General features: G+C 36.8%; 1 protein-coding gene across 1 annotated transcript in view; it reads right to left on the reverse strand.

Annotated features, from left to right (window-relative positions):
* The window catches only part of TOX (thymocyte selection associated high mobility group box), a gene marked incomplete at its 5' end in the record, with an annotated part of 219,790 nt that overhangs the window by 27,704 nt on the left and 171,287 nt on the right, over positions 1-20,799 (reverse strand). Inside the window, 2 exons of the mRNA XM_084283136.1 lie at positions 8,991-9,221; positions 15,514-15,792. Of these exons, the coding sequence (XP_084139262.1) occupies positions 8,991-9,221; positions 15,514-15,792 (510 nt within the window). The remainder of the gene's footprint in view (positions 1-8,990; positions 9,222-15,513; positions 15,793-20,799) is intronic.

A 20,799-nucleotide genomic window follows, 5' to 3' on the forward strand; every position in this document is an offset into this window, starting at 1 on the left:
TGCGGGAGGAAAAAGGCTCGTGTCATCATTCAAATGTGCTCCAGAAAATGACTGAAGCTCTGTTGTATTTTGTACTTAAGATAGTACAAAATTCTGAAACACATAATTTCCAATAATACATTTATCATTTTTCCTGTATCAAGAAGCAAGTTTCTGTTCTTTTGCTTATCTATAGCATATAGTGACAATATTTAATTTCATTTTTAACATATCAGAAATCTCTTATGAGGTCATTTTCTTCTCCTCCTTCAAGCAAGCAACAATTATTACAAAAGTAACTTGACAGGAGCATATATGTACAGAATTAGGTAATTTCTATCTTTAATTCAATTAACATTATAATTTAATATTGACTGTCATTCAGGAAGTAAAGGCCCATTCTTATTCTACAACTTTTTTTTTTTTTTTCTTATACAATATTTTATTTTTTGAATTGTCCCAGTTGTGAAAATGGCAGGAAAAAAACATACATATTTTCTGTATATGCAGGGTGGGTCAGCTTAATTTATTCTTATTCTCTTCAGCTTGTTATAGAAACCCCAAAACACCACGATTACATTAATTTGTCTACAAATGGAAGCTGCTGGCATTATTTTCCTACTGTGAATCATGAATGCAAATTTATACAGCATAATACACAGGTTCTTAGTTTACTATTTAATTACATTTCCCAAGTGTACTCAGCAAGGTAGCTTCAAGTCCCCTTACACGGTTAAGCAAAGCAATATAGAAAAAGGTATTTTCTGAAAGAAGTACGAAATACTACCTTGTGCGTATAAGCACAGAAGACAGCAATTAAAATGAATTAGGCCACCTTGGAAAATGGATGCTCTGTGTTCTCCAGTGGTAGCATAACAGCCTGGTACCAGTTCCCAGACCACTGCAGTTGCACCCTTTAGCTCCAGTTCCCTGGGCTAACCATACATGTGGACCACAAATGCTGCACCTACACCAGAGGCTGAATTATTTTTATTATTAGTGATAAACATCCTTAAAGTGGCTGCCCCAATTTTCACTTGGAGATAGATGGGTTGTGGGTTATATGGTTAGCCACAAGTACTCACAAATACTAGATTTACCAAATTAAAACCACAGTAGAACATCTGCACTTCTTTCTATGATGCCAACTTCTGGCCATGTTTGCTTATGTATTTGCTTATTGTATTTGCTGCTGTATAATTTTTGTCTTCCTAGATCATAAATTCCTTCAGGCAGGCTTTGTGTCTCCTGTGCTTTTCTCTGTGTTGGATGATATGAAACTCATCACTGATATATATAACTGAAATATACCTGTAATGCCTTTAGCCAAGTTTTTGCTCTGGTTAGTCATCCTTTCCTGATGAACTTCCTTTGAACTTGCTTGTGAAGGACTATCAACATATCAACGCATTATGCAGCAGGACTCCTACTCTATCCAGTGTGGCTTGCACCCTTCAGGGAAACAGGACTCAAATGTCTGCAAACATGTCCAAATAACAGGCTCTAACGGAAGAAGGAACCATTAACTACAATCCTCTTTGATATTAGGGAGTTGGAGATAGTGAGCTAAACTGACTGATATTCTTAGGAGAAAAGGAGACTTTCAGAATTTGTGCCTCATGGTAGTCTGGAAAAGCTTTGTGTCTCCTAGCTGACAGAGCACATTACAAAGAACCATATTGTTTCCCTGGCCTTGCCTAAATAGCTGGTAGGAGGATGACAAAGAAGGGGAAGTTTTCGGTTTATCTTTGTCTCCTTAGAGTTGACACTTCCAAGCAAGTTATATTTGTCTTTTTAAAATGATGTAAAGGTGCCCACATTTGTTTTGATGGAAGTGTTCCATAAACCTGAAAAAATAGTATATGCAAAAACAGCAAATCAAAAAGCAACATGATCGATTTTGACTTTTTGGTCTCTGCAGTGTTACTACCCATGGGAGTATCATTTTCATAGGCTACAGTTACAGGAATGTCATCTGATAAAATATGGCAGGCTGCAATCCAGACTTAAATTCCACATTCAGATTGTCATTCCTGGCTCTGCATACCTATGCTCATAGAGAAAACTTCTATTTTTTCCAAGTGGGAGACATATCTCTAGTTTTAATCTTTTGATTGTGCAGCAAAGGCACCTAGAACTGCACACATTCTTCTAAAATATGGAGAGAGATATTCCCACAGCAGTCAGAAAAAAATCCTCAGAATTGCTTAATGGATACTGAAATATGTTACCATTTCATTTTTAATCTAGGTACATACAGTAACAGAAGGAGGCCCAGGGCTAGCTATATGGCTCAGCAGTCTCTTAGACTGTACAGCATGAAAATGACACTTATGACATATTAGAGGCTTAGGGGAAAGAATTCAGTCTTTCTGGCATGCAGGGTAAAGATCACAGGCCAAATTCAACTCTAGTACAAATAGAGAAACTCTATGGAGTTCACTGGAAATTGCAGCCATTTACGCCAGGACTAAATTTGACCTTACAGGCTCAATGCTTGCAACTTACAGGAGCAAGGTTGTTTATTTCATCAGAAGCACGTGGGATACAAAACAAATGACATTAAACACATGATTTATTTGGTGATTATTTGCACCTGTTGGATTTTTTTTTTTTTAATGGATGTGAGCCAAATGGAGCATAATAATTGGGCCTAAGTCCAGTTGTGTACACAAATGATTTAAAGCCATGTTCCCGCTGAGCTCAAATATATGGATAAAGGGTTGGGAAGAAGAATGAGTAGAAAATTAAGGCTATCATTTCTAAATATTGCTGCAGCAATACTTAGAATCAATGGTCTTTTTGGCCCAGCTCTTTTCAAGCACAACAAGAAGGTGAAGTGCAGCTACAGCCAACATTCACAACTCCAAGGCAACGTATGGTATTTATCTGGTAGAGTCTCTTACATGTAGTAAGTAGGAAATGGGTGCTAGAATTCACCTGCCAGGTGGAGCAGGCAGGAAGCCAGAAGACTAGAGGCTGTTTAACCTTACATAGAGTAAGAAGAAACAGTTCCTATTGCATTTTTTTAAGTATTTTTTTTAATATATTTTTTGTATTAAAAAAAAAAAAAGGTTTCCCCTCCTGAGTGCACAGTGCAATTTCAATACAGGAATTTGTCAAGAAAAACAGCGGAGCTCCAAACAGGCCTAATGTGCAGCACTGTAAAAGTGACTTTGGTAGTGCAAGTAGCTAGGAGGGAATGTGTAAGGTTTTTGTCTGTTGTGCCTATTCCTGAATCCATTTTGTCTGTAATTCACTTTGGCAGTATGCACACGCAGATGTGCCTTTGCTTCCTATTCTCATTTACAAAAAGAAAACAAAGCTAAATTTAAACCTTGTGTGCTTGTTTATCTAATAAATTGAAGGTACATTCTCATCCTCTTACAAGTGTTTCAAAGTTACTCCTCGGAGATTACTTCATTAGCACAAACATAAAAAAAAAAAAAAAAAAAAAAAGGTCCTCTCCATAGAGGGAATGAGGGAATGAGAAGTAGATAAACAAGCATCTGCATGAGTATATGAGCATAAATAAGAGTGAAAAAAATGTAAATTTACGTTTTCAAAATGCTACTGACTACCTTGACCTGAAGATCTGCATATACCTCTGGAGCTATCTTAACAGATGCACTGAAGTCTCTTGAACTTCCTGATGCCCTTACTCTGGGCACTCCACATGCAAAGCCATGCAACAGGAATGCAATGACTCTTCCACCCATGGGATGAGCTTATTTTTCACATCAAGGTACATCAAGTGACACAGCATAGTGTCCCAAGAGAGAGGTTACATGTCCCTGGAGACCAGCATGAGCCAAAACCTCTTGAAACACCAGTCTCTGATCCATTTGTATCTGAGTCACGTCTCATACCACAAGAGAAGCTCTGGTGTTATGCCAGGAGTTATGCTACATCGAAGTATCAGCATTTTAGTCATGAAGTGTTCATCAGCTTACTTTTAAAGCTCCTCCCAACCTACCTGATTCATTCCTGGCACTGGATAAGGTGCTGCTAAAACTTCACCGTTCTCTTCCCCAAAAAAGAAACTTATAAAACATGCTCAGATATTTTTTATGCCCATATTGGTCTGAGTTATTTTTACTGACCAAAATAGAAACCCTTGAAAGCTTGTGGGTTACAACGAAAATGCTAGCAACATCAGAAAAATTGACACTAATGCACAAGGACTTCAATTTACTTAAGCATTGGTAACATACAATCCAAGTTCCATCAGATGTTAAAGAATAAACTGCAGCTTTTATCTAGTGGGTCTTTGAGCACCAATGAGGAGTAAATGATTTGATTTTGTAAGCTCAGAGGATTTGTCAGCTGCCTCATAAGTATAATTCTGGCTCTTCATATTCCTGCTGCTTCTAATTTAGCAGGACAGGCTCATAATTGAAGCAAATTAACTATTTACACTTGCCACTTCTACCAGGGGAAGAGGACACATCAGCAGGAAAGAATGAGTGGGAAATTAAATTCTTCCCACTTGTGTCAGATCTGCCCTTATATAAACACATTAACAGTAATTTCATGAGGCGTCAAACATAGGAATAAATACTGAGGGATAAAATAATGAGGTGTTGCCATTGAGCTAACTGTTGCAGCTAATATTATTGTGTATGAATTATGCAGCCTGAAAGAAGGCATATGTTACAGCACTCAAACAGTCGCTTCGCCTGCTTCATCTGATCGTTAAGTTTTGGGCCCCTTAGGTGAATCCATCCTTTTTCCTGCTGCAAGGCCAGTGCAACACTTAAGTAAGCCCACAGAAACACATGCTCACACATACACACGTACATACACACACTAAGCTGTTCATAGAAGGCCAACTTCATTCCTGCTAGAATTCCAGTTAAATCACTGAAGCTACACCAGAGATTAATTTTGTTGAATAGCCATTCAATTCCATTTTTAGTATAATAGCACATTTATTAATGTCTTTGGCTGAAGTTTTAAAGTTACACTAATGTAAACAAGAACATTTTGTTTGTAATTTGCCATATATACTACTGCTTTACTAGGTCTCCAATTAGAAACCTAAGGTTTATTTAGTACACACACATCTGGTACTGATTTAAAACGACTCTCCTTTTTCATCTAAGGACAGAAAATGACCTAAGTAGCCTTTTTACCTAGTTTGAACCAGCATTCTGTCTGAAAGCCACAGACTTGACCATTTAGCATGCTGAACCCTCTTCCCTGGGGGCTGTTTTTCTCCCCTTTGCAGTAAAAACGTGTGCAAAGGGCAATGATGTACATAAATAGGCTATAAAAAGGGATGCACAGAAAAATAGTATTGACTAAGGAGAAAACAATGATCGTGACAGTAAGAGAGGATCTAGAAAAGCCACTGAAAATATCCCTGTGCTGTGGCTACAGCACTGGGGAGAATTTATCCTAGCATACTACTGCTACAGCTGCTTTCCATTCACAGGTTTACTAATCAGAACACTTTTAGAAAACATTCACAGTGAAAAACGAAGGAAAATGCACAGTCCCTGCTTCTGATTATGTGTCATTATTGTACCCAAATTGGAATTTGAAAAAAAAACTATGACATCATAAGTCCCTTTAATTCCTAGAGCTCTCTGTGTATAAAGGTTTGGACATACAAAATACAAACACACACCAGAGTTGTTTGAAAATGGTTGTTGTATACTCAGAAATTAAAGGGAACAGTTATAGCATATGACACAAAAATATAAATGTCTTTATATGGTAAAATGAGAGTGGAAGTACACTGGTATATGCTTTAACCTAATAAATTGCAAGATTTGCATAGTAAGAGAATCAGTGTGTGATAACTTTTAAATATAACCCTAACCTCAGCAAGGCACACAGCTTTTTTGTCATTCAAATTCTATTTTCTCAAACAACATTTTCCTAGTTTATTTGCAGTTGGAAAAACATATGTGCTTCTTGCACAAACCCTTTTAAACTACAATCTAATATGTCAGGTTAATATATATATAATTTTTTTTACAAAGGCTTGGGCATACATATACTGCCCTCAGGTTGTTACTGTACTGAGTTTCAATACATTTACTTATTCTGTGGTTCTGTGGTCAATCTGCAGGGATAAACAAGAAGAATTCTGTGCATTTCAGAAAAAGCTGGCTCAGGTCATAGAACAGAGAAGACTTCATTCTGGCATAAAAAGACAGGGTTATTCTTCTTTCTCAATAGCTGCATTATGTTCTACTTTCTGATTCATTTATATTTACTATTTAAATAGTAAAAGGAGTTCCAATTCAGGAAACATAATTTGGAAACATAATTCTATTTAAATTCCAGAATAAGCATTCGCTTCCAAAACATAAAAGCCAGAAGCTTTATGATAATTGATTTTTTTCCCTACAAGTATAATTCATCAATAAAGTATTCCTCTAATGATGTTATTATTTTCTTAGTTAACTACTTTTGAGTTTCTGAAGCTTCTTCAATGCAAAATTCCAAATAATGCATTAATCATTAGTATTTTTAGAGTCCAATTTCCCTACTAGAGACACAGGTTTCATAACAGTTACTAATGCTCTGGATCTGAAAAATTAGGCCTTTAAAATACAGACTATCTAGTCAGTTAAGATGTCTTGTAATCATTACTTTGTACTATTAGTTCCCTAATGGAATAAAGAATGAGTTTAAATTTATTCTAGAAAATAGGATCTTTTTTTTTTTTTTTTTTTTTTTTTTAATAGGGAAAAAATCTTTTATTCTTTTTGTACAATGCTATATTAGAAAGAGCCTGGGCCTGGAGTTTTAACAAGTACTTAACAGATGATAATGAACAGGCAAAATGAGTCAAAGAGCAACAAAGACATGTTAACCAAACTCTTGGAATAATTGGTTTAAAAATTCAGTTTTAGCCATTTTTTCATGGATGTGTTATGTGGATTCTGCAACACATCATTCTCCTGTGTTCCAACTTAAATTAAGGACAACTGAGATAAGGAAAATAAATTGTGTTCTGCTGTTCCACTGTGGGACTTACTCAGTTATTGCTTTCAACCAGAAAAGGAATCCAAGTTAAAGCTGGAAAATTTATTTATTTTTTATACACTTTTCTTAAGCCAAATTCTATGAAAAGACTGGTAACTTTCTTCTGGTACTAGTAAAATGACAAATTCCATGGAAATATGTATTCTTTTAGCTTGATCTCCATTATATGGTGCTAGACTGTTACGCATGAATTTAAGTCTTCTGTTTTGTAAGCAGAGCAAAAATTATGGAAATAAAAATGATGACCACTGCAACAGCCACATATTTAGGTCATTATGAAAAACAGGGGATTAAAAACAGGCACAAGATTTGGCGAAATAATTTTTCTGGTTGGTGTCACCACTAGAGAGAGATAACTAGACAGACAGATTCTTGAGAAGTCTGGGTCTTTGCCTTTCACCATTTCAGAAAAGTCTGGATACACAATCCCACAGGCAAACAAGATGGGTCCAAGATATAGATCTAAGTACCTGGAGTATTCTTAGGTGTGTTAGGGCATGCAGATTCAAACATGGGGAGTGATTCTGGTCTAGGACCTTTCTTAAGGGTAGAAACTATAGTCTCTTAGCTTTGGCCTGAGGTCCTGGCTAAGTACAGCAGGTACAGCAAGTTGCTTCTTGAACTGCCTTTTGGGTAGTCTGCTGAGCAATGGCTACTCCTTGAATGGTTTAGCATTCTCCCTGCTGCCGGCTTGCAGGTATGCAGGACAAGGAGGAATGGCATGAAAACCTCTTGCTTGTGAGCTTAACAAAAAGCATACTCTGAATTTTTTTAAGTCAAGAATGAATATCCACCATCATATTCCCAAAAATTAATGCTCAGCTACGAGAGAACCTCTGTACTGGGAAGGTCTAAACAGCCTGTCAGATCAAGGATGTAACCTTGGCCTTTGTTGGACATACTAAAAATGGTAGAAGGAAGACATAACACAACAAAATAACCTTAATCATAGAATCTTAGAACCATTTACATGTTAGCCAATCATTTAATCACATCATTTACATGTCAATCAAGCCCAACCATCACCCTGACTTACGAAGTCCCATCACCAAACTATGTCCCTAAAGCACCAGGCCAAGTGAGATTTCTGAACCCTAGATATAGAAAGCTACCTTTCTTCAAGCTAAACCTTCCCAGTGCTGACCTTATGCCAGGGTACATACTGGATAGAGTAAGTGCCAAATCTGGATTCTTATTACCCTTTTACCTTAACAGGCAACTAGACATGCATATACCTTCCAGTTATTTGTGAAGAAAACCGTTTTTTTTTCAAGCCCAAATGACTTTACCTACAAAAAATCATAGTACTATTTTGCTTTTTACTGCTAGACATACTAAACTATATTTATTATGTAATAATAGTATGTTCAGTGTGAATAAATGAGAGGTACTTTTGTTCCAGTACTCCCTGTATTCCCTGTCTGTCCCCACCCAGGTATCCTGTATCCAATTATAATGCCCATTCAGTATATCCCTCCACACCTGTATCTTTCTTAAAGTTCCCATTTCTTCACCTATCCAATCCATTCTGTTGTCAGATAGCAAAAATGCAACCAATAACAACAGAAAAGTGATGGTTTGCTAAAGAGAGGATGAATGGTATTTGGGGGAACAATTGGGAGCTCAGATATGTGTCAGGTCCTACTGCACAGAAATATATTTTTTGGTGGCAATGTCTTCTTACGCCACACTGTCATAGACAGTGCAATGCTGCCCTGTCTGCCCTGCTCTGAAATCTTGGGCCCACTGACTTCAGCATAAACAAATACTAAACATCATCTAAAGGTTTGTTGTCACACCCTCAACTAAAAACCTCTTTTAGTCGTTTCATACGTTGACAAAAGAAATGAAATAATACTCTCCTTATCTTAGTCTCTTTAAACCATGTTCCTGATATCGCGCATATTCAGGTTTCATCCCTGCAAACAAAAGAAGCTGCCTACAGTGCTTAGATGACCCAGATAACATTTTCCTGAAACAAAGCCTCTGAGCTGCAGCACATATTGTACCTGTTTTTGTTCTTCTCCTAAGCCGTCCCACATTGAAGCTACAATTTTAGAGACTTCGCCAAAAGTAGCATTGGGGTTTTGGCCCTTGATGGCTGCTTGAGTGTCTCGGAAGAATAATGCATAGGCAGACACAGGCTTTTGTGGCTCATTTGGGTCCTTCTTCTTCTTTTTTTTGGGAGTTTTGGGTTTCTTTCCCATATCTGAAGCAGGTCTCTTCTCTCCTCCATTGACCTGTAACATAAAATTAGAAAAGTGCTATGAAAAAAGCCAATTTAATTCAGTCCATCATTACAGTTTCTGTAACACACACACAGATTTTGGATTTTGTACGCAAAAACACAATTTTAGTTGTCATATTTGATAATCCAAATGTTGACACCATCTGACTTAGTCTCCTATATAAAATTTGCTATAAACAGTTCGGATTATGTAACTTTTCCCCTCAAAGGGCTTTATATTTTGCTTTCATATAATTGTTATCCTCTCATGTAGTTCACTTGGTCATCTTCTTACTTCTTCCAAATTTTATCATTAATGGCTAGGACATGCAGTAAATCAAGGACATGTTTGATTACATCCTGACCACCAGTTCAGTCTCAGTCATGAGAACCTGACTGTGAATAAAATGGTTCAAGGTATAGAGAAACTACTGCACACCTTCTATTTAAAATCTGAAGAAACAAATTTTTGCCCGTATAAACAGTCTGGAACCCTTTGGAGGACCAGTTCTGATCCATCTTGATTTAGCTGCATAGTTTTTTCCTCTGCTTATATAAATGCAAATTCCTTATGGTCTGAGAAAAGGATAAGAGGAATGGTATATGAAGAGCAGTGTACGTGCACATGTGTGTACTACTTGAATAAAATAGTGCACGAGTATTTATGCAAATGTGTTACAGGCAACAAAAATTTGCCACTTAATAGCTCAGAGATCTTGATCAGGACCAGGACAACACCCTCCTTTCCTAGGTGATTTACATGCACATAAGGGGACATAAGGGGACACTGTTCAGATGCTTCAGCATAGCCCCATGGCTACGTGGTTTCTCTTGATAAGATCACTTGGTTTACTACACCTGTAGCACTGATGTGTGATCTTAAGAGAGGGCTCAAGATTTTTTTCTCTTGTTGGTTTTGTCCAGTGTACTGCGTACATCAAGCAGTTTGACATATGAGAAGAAGTCATAATTGACCAGATCTGACTTTTATCACATGCCTTTTTTTTTTTTTTTTGATAATGCATATCAAGTGACACAGCAGTGATATTCAAATCAGCAGAACCACATAAGGAAAATGACAATATTCACCATCTGAGCCTTTCGTATTTTTCTTATATACTTCACTGTGTGGTGCCCAACTGGACAGAGGTGACTACAGTGAACAAACTTGATCACTGTGGCTTATTAAACATGTGAACAACATGATGCCATAATTTGAAAATGAAGTTGATTGTTTCCTAGGCATTACATTACAGTATGTACTTTTTAACTTTAATACAAAGTTAACAGCCATGGAGCCTGGCATCATTTTAGAAAGTATGGAGAAATAGAAGCAGTGTGCTACCTATTATTAATTTATCCAACTCTTAGACTCTTGCTATCATTTCATCCTACAGAGTACCCAAACTGCCAGCTAAATGGTAGTTAAAACTACTAGAGAAATTGTGATTAACTAGGTCTCCCTAGTTAATTTGACAATATTCTAAAGTCTTCAGGTAGTTCTATGCAAACTCGATAATCAAGGAGGCTTGACAGCAATTGGGGCCAGAGTAAAAGTTTTTATCTTTATTCTTTGTCGAGGTTTTCCTCTTTTCAAAGTATTTTTTTCACCATGAAATTTACTGGTTCTTTGTCTATTAGGATACCACATTACTTAAACTACTCTTAAACCAGGTGATATGCTGCAGAGACTTGTGTAAAGAAGCCTTTTGGTAAACTGTTCTGAGAATGGCTCTAAAATCTTATTCTCTAACCTGAACAATCAGGAGTCTTCAAAAACCTACTGTTAAAAAGAGAGTACTCACAGGGGAAATTTTGTTTGTCTTATATGAAAATAACTAAATAAAAAGAATACCAGAATTTCAGTACTAATAACCTTGCAAATGACTGAGATGATGGCCTACCTTATGCTCTCATCACTCTATCAGCTTCATAGACCCTACTTCTAACCACCAAAGCAGAGACAGATGGGAAATAAAATAAAAAACATATACTCTGCTAGGCATAGACTTGTGCCTCAAAATCCCTGGAGGTGTAGTTAGCTCATGGTAATCCACCTCCTGTCACGGCTTATTGCTTAATTATGGTGATGTATTTAACTTATTTACCACAAGAAAGCAATAATCTTTCACTTTAAAGAAGTGTACATTAACCATGTTGCACACATAATAGATCACAAGAATATCTAGTGTAGGATTTAAAACTATCAAGTAAGGCACATCGTTGATATCTAAATGTCCCTTGAGAAGCTGGAAAATGTCTATAAGCATATTTAAAATAAACTGCAATAGTACCAAAGCCTTTAATGGAGCTAAGAGAGCTGTTTTATGCACACTATCTTGCAGTAATCGCTGTAGTTTAAAATAGATTTTAATCAAGCACCATCTGCATAATAGGCTGAACAGACAACATAGAATTCTACTTATAACTCTTATCATATAAAGTAAATATTGTAAAACCTCTACCACATAAAGAGAATATGTTGCAGCAGTTCTTTAGTAATTGTGTTTCTGTTACTTAATTCTTGCTACTTGCAGTCCTCTCGCTATCCTTCCTCTAAACTACATTATTTGAAAATCTCTCATAAGTGATATTCAAATGAGCATAGAAGAAAACCCTGTTATCCATCTATGAAGAAATACATATTTGCAAACCAATAATGCTTCCAGCATTTCACAATTATGCTTGGCAATAACCAAAAACATGTTTAGCGATCTAACAGTATGAAAAATGACAAGAATTACATAACTGTAATATTCCAGTGTTTAGGTGGTTGGAATAAAGCATGCGGTAAGTGGCCACTTTGTTTGTAATGTTTTTTTGAGTTACTTACAACTACTGATTTTTAAGTTCTCCCCTTTTTAATTCTTCTAACTATAGTCCCACATGTTACATTTAGAATTAAGGAGACTTAGGGATGTATACTACTTACACAAACAATATAATTGGTCAAAGACTATAGCTCATACCTCCATGAACATAGGCCACTTTCTGACAGTATATATACAGCCTTATATTCATAGTACTGTTACGATTAATCTTATGGTCAAGCAGCCTCAGCTGTCCTGCTTTTACAGCAACACCATCTAGGACAACTGAGCCCTCTATAATGCAGTTCCTATCCTATTTTTGTGCTAGAGGGTATATGTACAATTCATAGTCCAAGATGCCTACATGAAACAGCCTTTATTATAACGAGTATAGCCAAAAATATTTAGCAGCTGCTGCCATTAGTTCTGTGTACGTTGGACTCAATTTTGAACAATTTGAATATTTATCATACAATGAACTTCCTGGAAGCTCAACATATGAACAATTACATCAGTTTGTAAAGTTTCCTCATTACTGGCATTTGGAATATGTACTGAAATGTAGCTGAAATGGCTATTTCTTACCTACATAGAAATTAGTGGTTCAGTAGGAATGCAATTATATTTCTAGTCCAAACATACATTTGCTCATACCTTCTGTCAACACATTTTATAAATTCATGCAAACATGAACAGGACAATGAGATTTCTTTATTTTTTTTCTCTAGATAGATATAGTTAGGGATTTCTCTACCAAATCTGCTATCAAAGAACCAGTGGTTTCTCTTTCGTTTGTAAGGCTGGGCATTTAGATGACAGAAACTAACAGAGGTCATCTGACTTTGAGATGATGGAGACCTATTCCATTAGAAAATGTATGTTGTCTTTTTGATCAATGTTTGTACAGTGGCAAACATCTCTTGCTTGCTAAATAGCAGAGTGTCACTAGTGATATTAATGATCAGGTGAATTCACACTGATTTGATTTTTACACAGTCCTCATAGCAGGAACATCTTACTAACTTCATGAAGATGTTCATATGTGGTGAGACAGCCTTCTACAAGGCTTCAATGTGTGCACTTCTATCTAAACAGAATAATGAGTTCTAGCCCTGGTCTATTAAGTAGTATCACACCTCTACATGACAGTTTATAGGAAAAAGAAAAGTTTAACCAAAGTTATATATATTCAGGTAAAAGACAGAGGTTTTCACAAGGGACACAATGACTGCTCTACCTCTTCCTGTCCACATCCAGTACCTTTGACTAGGAGGAGAATTTCTGGAGTGAGAAGAAACTTCACATATCCCTCCAAAGCAGCACTGAGAAAATTTAATACATTGTGGCTGTGGAAAAGGATCTCCATAGCAAGCTGGTTATCTCTAATATCTACATATCTCTAATATCTATCTACATAGCAAGCTAAGTATCTCTATCCATGAATGCATCGTCAGCTTCCAGGGAAAACAATGTAACAGAAAGATGCACAGCAGAGGGGTTTAAATAATAAACTATAACACTACACTAGCTTTTTATGCCAATTATTCAAAATCTCTTGCCTTTATGGAGGAAACTATAGTGGAACTATTGCTTCAGAATCCAACTGTGGCCAGCTTCAGGCATTTTCAGGAAAATGTAAGAAACCCCTGAGAAGACAGGTATGATATAATGTACCTGCCATAAAGTTTACAGTTTAATCCCTATTAGTTGGAAACTAATTTAAGCTTTCTATCATTATTAACCAAGTTTAATATCCTTGAAAACATTGCTGTTTGAACAGAAATTATGATTATTGAAAAATGTTAAGGCAATGTATCAACTTCTGCATACTGTTATTTTCTCAATTTCTATGCCTTTTCTCATCCTTTTTTGTTTACATTGAGCATGAGAGGATTTTAAAGAGAGTTTTCCAAAATATTTATTTATTTTTTTTTTTTTTTACAGTTGAACAATATATAATCTGTCTTCTGCAAAGGACCAATTTGTACTTGGTCTGCAGTGATTATTATCTCTTTATTAAAATTATTGTCTTCATTTGCTGCATGAAGTCACAATCCTACACTTCTGCTAGCATGAAGTGTTGCAGTGGAAAAGTACATCAGAAATATGGGTTAAATAAATTAAGTATTTGATAAAAGAAAAAAGGACACCAATTATTTGATTGGGTGTTTCTCCAGGACTTTACAGTATCTTGCACACTCCCATCAAAAAGTACTAGCAAAGAAAATGGAGTAGCAAATAAATTATTCTGAAAAAGTAATGGCTGCCTGGAATTATTTTTACCTAGTAGTATTCTAAAATCTCCTTCAGTAACGAAGTGCTCATTTAAAATGTATGAATTATTCAGTAATTTTTGAAACCTAAAGTTTGAGGAATTAGGTGAAAGACCTGAAATAAAACTTTAAATCTGAATTTATTTAAAATGCAGTAAAACATATGTCTTCAATTACATGATTATTTTATAGCTTGAGGCATGAAAAACAATATAATTTGAAAACAAATCAGAATTATACTCCTTGACTGGATTATACCTCCTCAGTGACTCACAATGCATTTTCTTCACATTCCTTGCAAGTCTACAGCTTTTCCCCACAAGATATGGCCATGATACAACATCTTCACTACTGCATAACAATTGTTATTTGGTAGTAACCATAAAATAGAGCTAAGAGGTCTTCAATTTCAATATGTTCTATGCCTGGTTTATTGGATGACTTTGTGTTAAGCCCCAATCTTTTTTTATCTCAGCTTTTGTGTCCGCAAAATTAAGATATACTGACTTATTTCTGCACATGTGTTCAGGATTTGGGGAAAATTGGGAGATTTTTACATAAAAGGTCCTAAGTCAATTATCTTTTATCATTTAAATAAAGGTTATTTTATCATTTGAGTGATAATTATTACTTTTATACTTGCAGGAACACTAAAATGAAGCTTAAATATGTCATGCTGGAGTGTTGTCACTTCCAAAAGCATAAATGCATAATGAGTCTTCAAGTTTTTCAAAGTAAGATTTTCAGTTTGTTTCTGTTCTGGTTGATATGATGTGCTGTTTCATCATTCTGTGACCAAGTAGAAAAGACTAGCAAAAGACTAGCATATTGTACGCACCGTTCATACATTTGATAGCAGTAACTTGATCTTTAACTGGGTACAAACATGTATTCTATGCAAATGAGAAAACTCAACTTTTATATAAAAGTCCTAAAGGAATGGCTACCTTTTTAAAAATTATTTATTATTATTATTATTAATTTTATTTTTTAAACAGGATTCCAGTTTTCTCACAAAGAAGAATTATGAATTATGAATCAAGAATTATCAAGCTGCCTGAATAATTGACTGGAGCTACAAGTTCTGTATTCATAACCCTTTATTCACTTCAGTCAACCATCAACAATGTATAAAGTATCACCTTAATAAGTGTGGCCGTATGATTTAGCAGGTCCTAAAAATATCCATCATTTACATAGTAGTCCTAGCATCTAAGCCTACCTTAGAGCTATCTTCTCCTTCATCTTCATGGACTGAACTGGATGGTGAAGGAGTTGCAGATTTGCTTCCAGGTGGAGAGGGTGAGTTGTGAGGAACATTGTTTCCACCCATATTCAAACCAAGCTGTGCACTGAGCTGGGACTGGTTAATAGTAGTCAGCTGCCCGTGCTGCATCATTCCTGGCTGCCTAATATCTGCAGGTTGAACCCTTGGCCTCATGGTTGCCATCTGAGGATGGGAACTATACTGGGCTCCTTCTGTATTCCGTAAATCTTGCATCTACAAGAGGAAAAAAACTGCATTAAGCATATCACTAATAAAGTGTTCTGTTCTTTTAGACCTCTGTTGGCCTGATTGGCTATATACGGCTTACAAGAAATGGCAAGTACTTAAATAAACATATAAATACTGGAAATAAACAGAATAGGATATGATTGACATTTGCATAACACTGACTGTTATAAACTATTCAGGCTCTAGCCTGTGGGAATTGCAAAAAGCACTGAAAGCTTGTTTCTTTATAGGGAGAACAAAAGGGCACTGCTTTCTGTAACTGTGTGTTGAGTATTTCTGAAATGCTAACAAATGGGGGCAGGTTTGCATTCTGAAGTTTAGAGCCAGATTAGAACATGAATATCCTTGAAATTCAAGGCTATTTCCAGATCCTACTTTTCTTCTTAAGATTCTTTTCTATTCAAGCTGTGAATTTGGAAGCTGGAGTTTTCAGATTTGGAATATATAGTAGTAAACCAAAATCCGTTTTGCCTGATGTTGCCCAATGAGATACTGAAATGCTAAGGTTTCAGACTACTGACAGAAAGGATCCATTGATAGACTGATTAAATGATTTCTGAGTTGATTTGCTGCTGAGACATATATGACCAGAAAGCTCGTAAGTTGCAGGATTGACAAATGAATCCATTGTGCTATGTGGGTCACCGCTTCTCAGCATTAACAAGACATACTATTTTAATTCAAGCAACAAATTCAGTCTTTGCAAGGATAAGAATTAAAAGCATTGGAGGATGAAACTCCATTCTTGTCCAGAGGTCAAATGTACCATACACGCACACTACAGGAGATTGCCTATAACGTCTTTTCAGTATACTCATACTGAACATGACAAAAAACAAAGAGTATCAAGGAGAAGCTCGGAGTTAAGCTAAGGTGTTATGTGGGTGATTTAAAATTGAAGTGTCAATTCAAAGCTGAAATGAAATAGATATAGTTGTCGTTCAGTGCATCAGACAAACATGCCATACATATCAAGCGGAATTTGACAGCAACTACCGTTGTGTAAGTTCCATTATGATAAGGACACATGTTAATGGTTCAATGTATTAACACAGCCACATTTAATCTACAGACTTGTCATCCAAAACATCTAAAGATGGCTCTTTTTTTTTTTAACTACTTATATCTCGTGACTTCCATAACCTATCTCTCTCTCATACACACTCTCCTATATATGAGAGCAATCTGTGAGATACTTTTCAACCAGCAAGGCACAGAGAAAGAAAAGATAAACCTATAACTTCACCACTCTTCTTATTACTGAGAGAGTAAAAAATTACAAATTTTAGGGAGATATTTTATGAGTTTAGGGATTGATTTTTATAAGGCTGACTGGCTAGCAGTAAATCAAACTAATAATAGCATTAGTTCTGGAATACTTACCACTTTAAATGTATGTGTATCTCTGAGAAGTATTTGGAATACATTCTGCAAACATGACATCACAATTATACCTTTATTTATATTGCTTCAGAAATTAATAGCTTTTGGTAAGAAAGGGTTATCAATACAAACACGTTCAAGTTCACTTAATGACTACTAAAGCACTGGAGAGGAGAGACAGAGCATTGTATGAAATTAATTGAAGGCTGAAATTTGAATCCTGACAGTCACTCATACGTTTAAAGATTGCTACTGACTTGTTCCCTTCCCTCCAGTACCAGCTCCCCTTCTAGTCAAACATATTAGCCTTGAAAGCTATCATTATCGCTGCCTCTAGCAGACAATCCACACCAAAGCAGTTGTGTCCATAAAGCTCTAACTACTCCTCCTCCCCATCTCCCCAGATCCAGCTGTTTCGCTGAATAGCAGTTGGTGGGGGTGAGCAGGAAGGCAGGCCGCCCCCAGGCCGTCTCCTAATGGTGCTCACCAGCTGCCGTGTGGCCTGGCGCCAGCAGGGACAGGAGGGGTGCCGGGTCCCTGGTGAACCGGGGAGGGAGGCACCTCTGAAAGCACCCTGGTCACCCCATCTGCTGCATGCAACACCCAGCATGGATCAGTACCCTCCCAGGAGATTTTGCATTAAGCATAGTGTTGCCTGCAGACTGAGGGAGGTGGTCCTTCCCTGCTGTTCAGCACTGGGGAGGCCACGCCTGGAGTATTTTGTGCGGTTTTGGGCTTCCCGCTACAACAGAGACCTGGGCATACCAGAGGGAGTCAAACTAAGGGCCACAAAGATGACTGAGGGACTGGGGCAGCATTCCTCTGAGGAGAGGCTGAGAGAGCTGGGACTGATGAAGGGGAAGATCAGGGGGGAATCTCATCAATGTCTGTAGTTACCTGAAGGGAGGGTGCAAAGAGGATGGACCCAGGTTTTGTTCCAGCTTGTGCCCAGTGCCAGGACAAGAGGCAATGGGCACAAACTGGAACCTGGAAGGTTCCATCTAAACATCAGGAAGAACTTCTTTACTGTGCTGGTGGTGGAGCACTGGTAAAGGTTTGCAAGAAGGACTGTGGAGTCTCCCTCCTTGGATATCTTCAAAAGCCACCTGGACATGGTCCTGGGCAACCTGCTCTGGGTGGCCCAGTCTGAGCAGGGTATTAGACCAGATGATCTCCAGAGGTCCCTCCCCACCTTAGCCTTCCTGTGATTCTGAGATTACATGAATGTGTGTCCAAATGATTTTATGAAGTCTGGAATGGAAAAGAGCACTATCTCAAACTCCTGAAAACTGTTTCAGTCTTCTGAATGAATATGCCAAGTATCTGTCTCATTGAAAGCAGGGCAAAGGTTATAATTTTATTTTTTTTTTTCCCAAGTAAAACACGATAAATTTGTTATTTTTCAAACGCTCTCTCCTTTATTAAAAACTCTTTATATGAATTTCAAATATTATCTGATGGATACTGAAGAGCATTCTGTCTGTCATCTTTAAACAACATATATTTTTAATTAATCTGTGTCCAGTTTAACTCCAGCACTGAACATACACTGTTTTTAGATAACATGACAACAACTGGACAGTTTTGGACATATAATACATATATATATATTTGCAAGAGAGCCATTAACTAAGGAAATTCTGAGGACTGCAAAAGGGGTGGTGCAGTAGAAAAAAAAATGGTATTTTTCTTTTCATTGTGATTCAGCTTGTCTTTTGAACTTTTAAATTATATGAATACCAGGCTACCTTTCCAAAACCAGGCGTAAATAGCATGGTGACAGCTTCCTTAAAAGTACACATTTCCTTTTAGATGGTAAGCCAGAAACTGTCACCTAAGGGATATGCATGCAGAGAAAAGTGTGAGCTGGCTGGGAACATGCCAATGACATCCATGCAGAAACCTGTGGCCCTCAGCAAGGGCTCTGCATCTGCAGATGAGATTTCTGTCTCATCTATCTTTGCCATGCTCTGCACAGCCTTCCCAAATCATGACCCTTCCTAGGGAAACAATGGGATTGTCTAAGAAAATCAGAACTTGAGTAAGAACAGGCAGCCGACCACATTAACTGTGAAATGTTACAATGTGGAAAGCATATGATGTTGAATCTTCATGTCTCTAAGGAATCAAAAGACTTCAAGAACAGTCCCAGCAATGAAAACCACATACTTCCATAGCCACTGTAGTGTGACAGTATGACCCTGTTTCCTTATAAACTACTTCAAAATCAGAAGCTCCCTATTGCTTGTTCTTCCAGATGGAGTTTTACAAAGCCCAGCGGTATGTGGCTGTGCTGGAGCCATATGCAGTATGCAGAAGCAATATTGTAAACACACTCTGCTGAATACAAAGCTGAATATAACTCCTGTTGAATGGCAGAATACCAAATGGAAGAACAAAGTTACAGAATTTGTGTGTTACAGAGGAAAAGGACAGTCTTAAACTGACATGTTCAATGGCCTTTCTGATGAGGTAATAATGATAATATCTGGAACTTTAATATCATTCTCCATCTATCAATTCAATGTTTCACAACTTGTGTTGTATTCAACATTAGAACATGCCTGGTTCTACGTTGGTTTTACTAATGGGGAAGCTATGATACATTTCTTTACATGGCTTTCTTTTTTTTTTTTTTTTTTTTTTTACTGTTTGCATTTCACTTATAAGCAGAAACTGAGCATCCATCCATGTAAGTGTTAGACTGCAAGTTAAAAGACATAATAAGAGCATTTAATTCTGAGGTGTGTACCAATAACCTACCTAATAGTAACATATTTAGTGCACTACCAGAAGAGTTCATTTGTTATCTGGCTGAAAACAAGCTCCTAATGCCCTGTTCAAAGCTCCTATGGTAATAAGAACAAAACAAAAGTGCTTTAAACATCAGACCATCATTCTCCCCATCAGCTTAAAGCAACAATGAAGAAAAGCATGCTATGCAGAACACAGCCATATCATCCCTACATAGAAATATCTCACTGTGGGACAATACGAATACAGTACGCTAATCACAGAATCACAGAAAATAGTGCTAGAAGGGACCTCAAAAGGTTATTTAGTCCAACACTTTATCTCACAGCAGGATTAGCTATACCTAAATCATTTCTGACAGATGTTTGTCTAACCTCTTCATAACCTCCCTAGGCAATTCTTGTGCTTAACTATCCTTACAGTGGAAAGAGCTTTTTTTTTTTCCCGTAATGTCTCACCTAAATCTCCTTTGCTGTAATTTAAACCTACTACGTTTTGCTCTAGTCCCAGTGGACATGAGGGATGTTTTTCCCCTTCTTTACAGAAAAGTTGTACACACTAGAAGGCTATTATGAATTTCCTTTCAGTTTTTTTCTTCTCCAGACTAAACAACTAAACCTGAAGATTGAGACTCTTTCTATAAATATATATATATACATATATACATATATACATATATATATATATATATGCTGTGTTTTATACACTTATGATCATTCTTCCTGATATCTTCTGGACTATGTCCAACAGTCTTTGTCTTTATTGAAATATCACACCCCAGACTCCACAAAATACAGATATTTTTATCTGACACAGCATTCAAATAGAATCCTTCAATCTCTCACAGGATCTAGG

The sequence above is a fragment of the Netta rufina genome, assembly GCF_964035555.1.
Source record: "Netta rufina genome assembly, chromosome: 2".
NCBI lineage: Eukaryota > Metazoa > Chordata > Aves > Anseriformes > Anatidae > Netta > Netta rufina.